The sequence below is a fragment of the Entelurus aequoreus genome, linkage group LG09, assembly GCF_033978785.1.
Source record: "Entelurus aequoreus isolate RoL-2023_Sb linkage group LG09, RoL_Eaeq_v1.1, whole genome shotgun sequence".
NCBI lineage: Eukaryota > Metazoa > Chordata > Actinopteri > Syngnathiformes > Syngnathidae > Entelurus > Entelurus aequoreus.
Window position 1 is genome coordinate 15,464,489 of NC_084739.1, and position 11,613 is coordinate 15,476,101.

The 11,613-nt window shown below is 37.7% G+C and overlaps 1 protein-coding gene across 1 annotated transcript in view; it reads left to right on the forward strand.

The window, feature by feature from the left end:
* LOC133657173 (metal transporter CNNM1) overlaps nucleotides 1-11,234 on the forward strand; it is a 45,490-nt gene extending 34,256 nt beyond the window's left edge. Inside the window, exons 8-10 of the mRNA XM_062058169.1 lie at nucleotides 21-125; nucleotides 4,312-4,413; nucleotides 7,475-11,234. Of these exons, the coding sequence (XP_061914153.1) occupies nucleotides 21-125; nucleotides 4,312-4,413; nucleotides 7,475-7,554 (287 nt within the window). The 3' untranslated portion in view covers nucleotides 7,555-11,234. The remainder of the gene's footprint in view (nucleotides 1-20; nucleotides 126-4,311; nucleotides 4,414-7,474) is intronic.
* The last annotated feature ends 379 nt before the right edge of the window (nucleotides 11,235-11,613 follow it).

The window sequence follows — 11,613 nt, forward strand, 5'->3', positions numbered from 1 at the left end:
TAGTCCTATTCTTCCCACAGGAAGCAAATCGGACGGCCAGAGGAGTCCCAACGACACAGTGTTCCTTCGCATGGATGACATTCCCTACATCCAAGAAGATCGACCAGAGAATTATGGAGAAAATGGTCAGACTTGTTCACTTCACTGACACACTGAATCTTAATGCACCATATTACACTTTAACAGACAAAATGTGAACAAATTAATATTACCTGATCAAGCACAGTGTCATTTCTGTATTAAGGGGGGTTCTTTTTTTTTAAGCAGATAACATCATACAACTAATAATGAATTGTTAAATTTAATATATATAGGTCAGGGGTTGGTAACCCAAATGTTGAAAGAGCCATATTGGACCAAAAATACAAAAAAAATCTGTCTGGAGCCGCAAAAAATTTAAAGGCCTACTGAAATGAAATTTTTTTATTCAAACGGGGATAGCAGATCCATTCTATGTGTCATACTTGATCATTTTGCGATATTGCCATATTTTTGCTGAAAGGATTTAGTAGAGAACAACGTCGATAAAGTTCGCAACTTTTGGTCTCTGATTAAAAAAAAAACCTTGCCCCTACCGGAAGTAGCGTGACGTTGTCAGTTGTTCACTCCCTCATATTTTCCTATTGTTTTCAACGCAGCTAGAGCTATTCGGACCATTACCCCATTAATTTGAGCGAGGATGAAAGATTCGTGGACGAGGAACGTTAGAGTGACGGACTAGAATGCAGTGAAATACATATATTTTTTCGCTCCGACCGTAATTTAGGTACAAGCTGGCTCATTGGATTCCACACTTTCTCCTTTTTCTATTGTGGATCACGGATTTGTATTTTAAACCACCTCGGATACTATATCCTCTTGAAAATGAGAGTCGAGAACGCGAAATGGACATTCAGTCCATTTTATCTCCACGACAATACATCGGCGAAACGCTTTAGCTACGAGCTAACGTGATAGCATCGTGCTTTAACTGCGTATAGAAACAAAAAAAATAAACCCCTGACTGGAAGGATAGACAGAAAATCAACAATACTATTAAACCGTGGACATGTAAATACACGGTTAATGCTTTCCAGCCTGGCGAAGGTTAACAATGCTGTGCTAACGACGCCATTGAAGCTAACTTAGCAACCGGACCGTACAGAGCTATGCTAAAAACATTAGCTCTCCACCTACGCCAGCCAGCCTTCATCTGCTCATCAACACCCGTGCTCACCTGCGTTCCAGCGATCGACGGAGCGACGATCATAGATGCGGTCGGCGGCCCGGAGATGTAGGAAGTCAAGGTGAGGTCGGCGGCTAGCGCGTCTGCTCTCCAACAAAGTCCTCCTGTTTGTGTTGCTGTAGTCCGCTGCTAATACACTGATCCCACCTACAACTTTCTTCTTTGCAGCCTTCATTGTTCATTAAACAAATTGCAAAAGATGTCCAGAATACTGTGGAATTATGAAATGAAAACAGAGCTTTTTGTATAGGATTCTACGGGGTACCATAACTTCCGTTAAACTGACTACGTCACGCGCATACGTCATCATACCGCGACGTTTCAGCCAGGTATTTCCCGGGAGATTTAAAATGTCACTTTATAAGTTAACCCGGCCGTATTGGCATGTGTTGCAATGTTAAGATTTCATCATTGATATATAAACTATCAGACTGCGTGGTCGGTAGTAGTGGGTTTCAGTAGGCCTTTAAAGCCTTATATAAGTGTTATAATGAAGGCTGGCGCAAATCTTCATTAACAGAAATGTTGTATTTTAATTTTTATTCTACACATTTTTTACAACATTAGTAAAATATGAGATTACTCCTGGAAATGACTGGCTTAGAATGGCCAAAGGTATAGATGTGTGTGTCCAAGTTAAAGGAAACAGTAGGCTGTCTTCTTCTAATGGATTTATTACAATCTTTGCAAGATGAGTAACGGTTGCTGTGGTCTGGAACAACATGGCACACAAACAACTATCAGAAATGCAGCCAATATTACATACAGATAATGTGTCATGAGGCATGCAAAAATAAATTAAATACACAGAGGACATAATTAAATGAGCTCAAACATACCTAAAAACGAGGCTTAATGATGCAATATGTACATACAGCTAGCCTAAATAGCATGTTAGCATCGATTCGCTTGCAGTCATGCAGTGACCAAATACACCCGATTAGCACTCCGACAAGTCAATAACATTAACAAAGCTCACCTTTGTGCATTCACGCACAGCATAAAACATTTAGTGGACAAAATTAGACAAAGGACTGGAATAAAATACGTCTTTCTGTGGCAGCGTCCGAGAAAGTTGTACATGTAAACAAACTACGGCGCATTCAAGGACCGCCAAAATGGCACTTGCCAAATACTCTCATCAGTGAAGCATGTATAATATAAACAGTGGGATTTCTAATAATTAGTAAGGTTTGTGTCATGTTTGTCATCCTGCAGAAACCACATTAAAACTAAATATATTTTACCCCCATCTTTTTCCATTTTCTTGATTTTAAAAAAAGCTCCAGGGAGCCACTAGGGCAGCATCCGACTCTTTAGCACCACGGCTGTTATGATCCGCTGCCCGGATCATAGTTTTACGTTTTCAAGTCACATGTGTTTTCAGCACCTTGTTTTGTTTCTGTTGCCATGACGGCAGATTATGCTCAGCTGCCTCTGGTTAGTGTTCGAGACGCTCACCTGTTGTCCGGGCACTAATCAGAGGGCTATTTAGTCTTCGCCCGGGCAGCACTCTGCCTGGTTTCCTAATTTGCTTACATGCAACAAGTATCGACCTTTTTTTTGATTCCTGCTAGCTTTCAGGCTATGCTATTCTTTTTGCTTGCTAGCTCCCATGCTAGTCGTTTTTGTTTTTTTCCCTGATATGATTTATTTGTGGGAATAAATCATTTTCCTACCTGCAAGCTGTGTCCGAAGCCGTCTGCATCCTTGGGAGAACACCTCGCTCCACGATGCGACCCGGTCGTTACAGTAGGAAGCCAGCAAGAAGAAGTTCTCACGCAACAGCTAACGACCTCTTTGTTTCCTGCTAGCTCTCATGCTATATTATTTTGCTTGCTAGCTCCCACGCTAGTCGTTTTTGTTTTTTCCTGTCTGAGTTAGTTCCGGAATAAATCATTTTTCTACCTGCAAGCTGTGTCCGAGCCCGTCTGCATCCTTGGGAGAACACCTCGCACCACGATGCGACCAGGTCGTTACAACGGCTTGCCGACCCCAATATAGGGTAAGGGTTTGGGGTTAGGGCAGGGGTCGGCAACCCGCGGCTCTAGAGCCGCATGCGGCTCTTTAGCGCCGCCCTAGTGGCTCTCTGGAGATTTTTCAAAAATGTATGAAGAATGGAAAAAGATGAGGGGAAAAAAAAAATCAATTTTTTTGTTTTAGTATGGTTTCTGTAGGAGGACAAACATGACACAAACCTCCCTAATTGTTATAAATCACACTGTTTAAATTAAACATGCTTCACTGATTCGAGTACTTGGCGAGCGCCCTTTTGTCCTACTTATTTTGGCGGTCCTTGAACTCACCGTATAGTTGGTTTACATGTATAACTTTCTCCGACTTTCTAGGACGTGCTTTATGCCACTTTTTCTGTCTCATTTTTGTCCACCACACTTTTAACGTTGTGCGTGAATGCACAAAGGTGAGTTTTGTTGATGTTATTGACTTGTGTGGAGTGCTAATCAGACATATTTGGTCACTGCATGACTGCAAGCTAATCGATGCTAACATGCTATTTAGGCTAGCGATATGTACATATTGCATCATTATGCCTCATTTGTAGGTATATTTGAGGTAATTTAGTTTCCTTTAAGTCCTCTTAATTACATTTATATCTCATGACACATGTAATATGGCTTTTAATTTTTTGCGGCTCCAGACAGATTTGTTTTTGTATTTTTGCTCCAATATGGCTCTTTCAACATTTTGGGTTGCCGACCCCTGGGTTAGGGTTAGCCCCTAACCCACTTGAATATGAGACTGAAAAAAACCCAACAACAGGTCATCTTATATTCAGGGTTGAGCGATTCATATGTGCCAAACGAGCTTTTCTTCCTGTCACTCACAAAAAGTGAGGGGGAAAAGTGTAACAAAGGTTGTTAGCAAGTTCGCAAACAGGAGGAATTATTCTGCTCTTTGGAGGAGAAATGTGATCCATAGCAGCTAAGAAATATGATATAATGATCATAAATATATTTGAAAAAGAGGGATCGTCTTATATTCAGGTTAAAGTGCGGATGGTTCACACTAAAAAGTTTCTTTAAAATATTGAACCTGTTTTTCCACTTTATTTCTCCCCCTCTCAGATGTGCCTACGGACTCTCAGCCATCCACCTCTCCTTACGTCAGCTCTCGCTCGCTCTCCAGCTCGGAGGAGAACATCGGAAAGAAGCTTTTGCGTAAACTGAGTGAGTGTGTGTCATCAGCCGCGTCATCGCTCCCACACAAGCCATCGTGCGGCGCGTACATTTTCGGGTCGGAAGTGGCACTCGGTGAGTGCGGTATCTTAGCAACAGGTGTTGGGTTCATGGCAACCCGCTCAGACGCTAATCCAACTTCATCACTCGTTTATTTGGAGCATCGGTTGTTGTTTTCTGGTTTTAAATGTCACCGATACTTCACATTTTTTAAATATGATTCAATGTTTACATTTATAAATCAGACAAAAACACAGGGTGGGGTTTTAAAAATATCAACTAAATATCAAAATGTTTATCTACCACTGACTCTGAATTAAAGACTTTTGTCCTTACAGTCCTTAAAGTTAATAATAAATGCAAATTATCGATGTAACTACTGTAGTATCGACCATACACTGATACTATACTTGGTATCGTTCTTGTCAATGTTTCTATTTATCTGCCCACCTTTGTTTACATTCAAAAGCTCTAGCTTAGCGGTTAGCATGTCTTCCTACGGCGTGTAGTGTAGCATGTTTAGCTAATTATATCTGTAAGAAACAGTTTATTTGTCGCCATGGAGGCGAGGATTGCTGACTTAGAAGTGGCTTTGCACTGAGGTGGCACGTTAGCTGCTAGCTTGCTAGAATGTGTCAATTTAAAAGTTCTATCGTAGGCCCTAATAACAAATGTGTGAAAACATTGTGCAATTGTGAGGGGCCTCAGAATACAATTCTGCTGACATAATCTGAATGTGACATTGGAGCAAAAATGTACATCAAAGCATATCAAATACATGATATCGAGACCAGTGGTTGTCAAAGAGTGCAGCACCACTAGTGGTACCCCAAAGAATCACTTGATTAAAGCAGTGTTTTATGTTCCTATATTGAAACAGTGTTACTGTTCAAACTGTGTGGAATGTTACAGTGGCAAAAAATAGTAAATATACATGTTAAATAAAACCCCTTCCTTGTTTTTAATGAATACCTAGGCCTACTATGCTACTGTATTTTAATGTTGGTCATTATGGTAATACTTGAAGAGCCAAGTGTTTTTCTGAGGTGGTACTTGGTGAAACATTTTTGAGAACCACTGTTTTAGACCGCAAGGAAGTGTTTTACATGTAGATTAAAATCCTCATAGGTCCCCTTTGATTAAAATCACGAAGGCAAGTCATTTCAACGCGATAAATCGCAACTAAACAATCAAGACCGCACTAATTTAAAGACAAACTGACAATCATCTGACTTTGGGAGTTTTCAGCTTTAGGTACTCCACTGTATTTGTTTCATCTTATTCTTACTAGTGCAGTCAAATTATTAATGCCTTGAATCAGATTAATAACATTTCTGAGGTGTGTCTGTTAAAATCATGTTTTTTTTAATTTGTTTTTTTACAAATGACAGATGTAAACACGAGCATATATTTTCTATGTATGATGATGTAAATGAGGTGTGGTTGTAATGTATAAGTGTGTCAATTGGCATGTTATGCCTTTACTTAATCTGATTACATACTATAGTATAATTGTATTTAGGGATGTCCGATAATGGCTTCTTGCCGATATCCGATATTCCGATATTGTCCAACTCTTTAATTACCGATACCGATATCAACCGATACCGATATCAACCGATATATGCAGTCGTGGAATTAACACATTATTATGCCTAATTTGGACAACCAGGTATGGTGAAGAAGAAGGTACTTTTTAAAAAAATTAGTAAAATAAGATAAATAAATTAAAAACATTTTCTTGAATAAAAAAGAAAGTACAACAATATAAAAACAGTTACATAGAAACTAGTAATGAATGAAAATTTGTAAAATTAACTGTTAAAGGTTAGTACTTTTAGTGGACCAGCAGCACGCACAATCATGCGTGCTTATGGACTGTATCCCTTGCAGACTGTATTGATATATATTGATATATAATGTAGGAACCAGAATATTAATAACAGAAAGAAACAACCCTTTTGTGTGAATGAGTGTAAATGGGGGAGGGAGGTTTTTTGGGTTGGTGCACTAATTGTAAGTGTATCTTGTGTTTTTTATGTTGATTTAATAAAAAAATATATAATAATAATTTTAAAAAAACGATACCGATAAAAAAAAAAGATACCGATAATTTCCGATATTACATTTTAACGCATATATCGGCCGATAATATCGGCAGGCCGATATTATCAGACATCTCTAATTGTATTGCATGTTTTTGTATATTTTTTATTTAGGTAACCAGGTACTGCAGATGGAAATGAGCTATTTAGCTATAATCTGGTGCAGAACATGTCTTTGAGCTTAATGTCTAACTGCATTTTCCCTTCAAATAAAGACTCAACTAAACTAAATTGTGATTCATCATGATTAATCACAGTAAATTACTTGCTTGCATAATTTAAATACATTTCTAAAATACATCAATATTTTGACACAAATTAAATTTTACTGTTAAAGTGTCATACAAAAACACTTTAAATGTTTTACTTATAGGACTGTCAAAAATAACGAGTTAACTCGTGAGATGAATCACACCGAATTCTCGCCTTAATCATGGATATATGCAGAAATAATTTAATTTATTTTTGTATAATTTTTATTTGTCAATTTATTTTTTTTATTAGTTTAGTTTGACTGTACATGGTAACTGTGGACGGTTACCTGAAAGGCTGAGGGCTGCAAATAATAATGGTGCATTTAATTAATATACTCAAAAAATGTCCCCGACAATGAAATTGCATTTGTGTCCAAATTGTTTTTAATCTATTTTAAATTATGCAAGCGAGTAATAACCTGTAATTAATCATGATTAATCCAAGTTCAAAAGTGTGATTAATCTGATTAAAGAATAATCATTTCACAGCACTACTAAATATACGTCATTTATTTTCTCAAAGCGCAGTAAAGAGTTTAATCTAAAGTCCTATCTGGGTGTATTTTGAAGTGATATTTACCAGCTCATATTTGACATATGCATTGACCACTGATGATAAGAATGTGTAATATTCTATCCGATTTTTGATTTTTTTTGGCTCTATAGATGTCAACATGTTCTCCTTGTTTCTAGGTAACAAAAGGAGGAAATGGAGTCGAGATGGAGAGAAGAGTTTGGAGGAAGGAGTGGAGCACCCACCGGCGACAAGCTAGCACAGTAATGACACACCTCTTCCTTCCCATCTCATTGTAACGACTCCCTGGATGTCCCACACCTCCCTGCAGGAGACGGAGCCTTTACCATGTAGTGTACTCAGGTCCCGACTGTTCCAGATCTGCCTCCCTTAGCACCTTCTGTGATAGCAGATTGGAAAAAGGAACTAAAAAGGTGGGAAATAGCACAGTATTGGAATAATCAGCCTTACACTGGGAAACTGAACTACAGCCTCCAATAGAAGCAATAAAACACCAGCGAAACATTAGTATAACTTATATAATTATAGCCCTTTTCACACAGATCCTGAAAACAAGTTGCCTTTTACACAGAACTCAGCAACGTTGCCCTTGTGACAGCGCCAACGTGGAATGGAAGAGTTGGAATTGTCAACCTACACTGCAAATTATTTGCCACTTGTCAAGATTTCCAATTGTGTTTCTAGAAATGTCCCTAGTTTTAGGAGCTATTTACTTATTTTAAGTCATTAACCTTACAGCAGGGGTGTCAAACTCCCAGTTTTCGTCATCATTGTTCAAATATTGTAACGTCTGTCGAGACGCTTTGACGACATGAATTCCATCCATCACTTTACTGAGCAAAACTCTTTATTGTCGGCCATAAACACATCACCAAAACATTAGTAAAAAAAATGATATCTAGCAAAACCGGTCATTTTCTGCAGTACAAACCAAACCAAAAGCAACTTTGTTATATCAACAGCAGCCGCTCGCTCTTTCTCACTTGCGCCAACACATGCACATATGGCACTTAGCCAGTGATGCGTTTACAGCCACACACAAAGTCGGACAACTCCAACACCACACATAAAGTGTCATTCCAGGTCGTTACACTATGATTTACCAATCAAATGTGTGCTTATACTAGTGTCATTTATTAGGAATCTTAATTTATAAATATTAATCATGAAATGCTGTTAGTATATTAAAAAAATACTAATAAAAATATATTTTTTACAAACAGGAAGTTGCAGGAATGTACACATGATCCCCTGCTTACATCTCATTGTGAAACATGTGAATGTTTTAATGGGAACTAAATGCAATGTCTGAAAGGAGTACAAATTATTTCCAAAGCAGGACCTCCACCCAGACAAACAATACAAGTACACAGTTCATGAAAAACAATATTTGTTGTTATTGTCATTGTAAGTGGGCCTAAACTCTTTTATTAGAAAATAACCTCATGAGAATGACTGTTGTCATTTGATTATAATGATAAGAGAATGTTGTCTGTCTATCTGTGTTGGCCCTGCGATGAGGTGGGGACTTGTCCAGGGTGTACACCGCCTTCCGCCCGAATGCAGCTGAGATAGGCTCCAGCACCCCCCGCCGCCCCTAAAGGGACAAGCGGTAGAAAATGGATGGATGGATGGAGTTTGAACATGCAAACTCCACACAGAAAGACCCAGAACCCCGGGATCGCACACAGAACCTTCTTATTGTCCAATCCAATCCAATTCATTGTGAGAAACTAGCACTTGTGGGGCAGCACGGTGATACAGGGGTTGGTGCGTGTGCCTCACAATACAAAGGCCCTGGGTTCGATCCTGGGCTCGGGATCTTTCTGTGTGGAGTTTGCATGTTCTCCCCGTGACTGCGTGGGTTCCCTCCAGGTACTCCGGCTTCCTCCAACCTCCAAAGACATGCACCTGGGGATAGGTTGATTGGCAACGCTAAATCGGCCCTCGTGTGTGAATGTGAGTGTGAATGTTGTCTGTCTATCTGTGTTGGCCCTGCGATGAGGTGGCGACTTGTCCAGCTGAGATAGGCTCCAGCACCCCCCGCAACCCCGAACGGGACAAGCCGTAGAAAATGGATGGATGGATATTCTGTTTGTGGCCCTCGCTGGAAAAAAGTTTGGACACCCTGGTTTCGCTTCTTAAAAGCGCTCACACTTCTGCTTTTGCTCAGTTGCGCGTAAAAAGTGAAAAGAGGGCGAGGGCGTACTGCTGGAGCTCCCGCTATTTTGCAGCGTCCTTGTAATAGCGGTGTTCCTTCTGTGTGAAATGCACAACCAAATAAATGCAGGATGCAGCAAATTCACAGGATTTCTGTGTGAAAGGGGCTGGTATACAGAACACGTAATTAATAATAAATAAATAGCATTACATCCTATATATATTTAGTGAGCAGTGTAAAAGGTGCTAGTCTTCTTCATCTCTGTCAGAGCATGTTCTCGAGACGGATATTGTCCCGAAAAGTTGGTGAATATTTGTAGAAAATGTACATATTTCACATTTGTTTTCTGCAGTTATTTTTGAAATGATGGCATTTTATAGCATGTTCTTGGGAAAAAAATGTAGTATTCTTATAGTCTCTCCGTTAGATTGTCAGTGGAGATGTGACAAACAATTTAGGATTCCATTCAAAAGTGATTTTCGTAATTATTTGGTATAAAAAATGTAATAAAACCTTTCCAAAACAGATTACATGTAAAAAAAAAAAAATAAATAAAAAAGAATAAATCAGCGAGCAAGCACGGAAATGACCTAAAAAACGCTTTAATTTTTTTTATTTAGATTCTTGAAAATTATGAATTGATTCAGAATCTTAATAAAAAAATATATTTTGATATAAAAAAAAATTCAGCACGCCTATATACCGGTGCTCAAAACTTTGCACGATGTCCTACTAGATCATGAGAACATGTTGACAGTATGCATGAGGTCAATGCAGCAAATCCAATGACATTATGGATTTATTAGGAGGCAGTTTTGCACAGCTGCCAAACCCTCGCCATCATGGTGCCATAAACTGCCAACGTGAAGATTACTGCCATACTATTATTGGACACACATTCTACAGATTTTTAAAAAGAAGAGCCATATTGTCTTGAACTTGAACGACAACTAATTGTAACTCCCACAGCCTTTAAAAGGGGTTTGCACAATTTTCAACATGTGTAAGGCATATATCTCATTTTTTATATTACCAAATAGGCAATGAAAAAGAGCAATATATATGTACAGTATATATCAGGGGTCACCAACGCGGTGCCCGCGGGCACCAGGTAGCCCGTAAGGACCAGATGAGTAGCCCGCTGGCCTGTTCTAAAAATAGCTCAAATAGCAGCACTTACCAGTGAGCTGCCTCTATTTTTTAAATGTTATTTATTTACTAGCAAGCTGGTCTCGCTTTGCTCAACATTTTTAATTCTAAGAGGGACAAAACTGAAATAGAATTTGAAAATCCAAGAAAATATTTTAAAGACTTGGTCTTCACTTGTTTAAATAAATTCATTAATTTTTTTACTTTGCTTCTTATAACATTCAGAAAGACAATTTTAGAGAAAACATACAACCTTAAAAATGATTTTAGGACTTTTAAACACATATACCTTTTTACCTTTTAAATTCCTTCCTCTTCTTTCCTGACAATTTAAATCAATGTTCAAGTAAATGTATTGTTTTTATTGTAAAGAATAATACATTAATTTTAATTTAATTCTTCATTTTAGCTTCTGTTTTTTTGACGAAGAATATTTGTGAAATATTTCTTCAAACTTATTATGATTCAAATTCAAAAAAATTATTCTGGCAAATCTACAAAATCTGTAGAATCAAATTTAAATCTTGTTTCAAAGTCTTTTGAATTTCTTTTAAAAATATTGTTCTGGAAAATCTAGAAGAAATAATGATGTTTTTGTTAGAAATATAGCTTGGATTTTAACCTATTTAAAACATGTCATCAAAATTCTAAAATTAATCTTAATCAGGAAAAATTACTAATGATGTTCCATAAATTATTTTTTTTATTTTTTCAAAAAGATTCGAATTAGCTAGTTTTTGTCTTCTTTTTTTCAGTTGAATTTTGAATTTTAAAGAGTCGAAATTGAAGATAAACTATGTTTCAAAATTTAATTGTCATTTTTTTTCGTGTTTTCTCCTCTTTTAAACCGTTCAATTAAGTGTAAATATAATTAATTATTAATAATAACATAGAGTTAAAGGTAAATTGAGCAAATTGGCTATTTCTGGCAATTTATTTAAGTGTGTATCAAACTGGTAGCCCTTCGCATTAATCAGTACCCAAGAA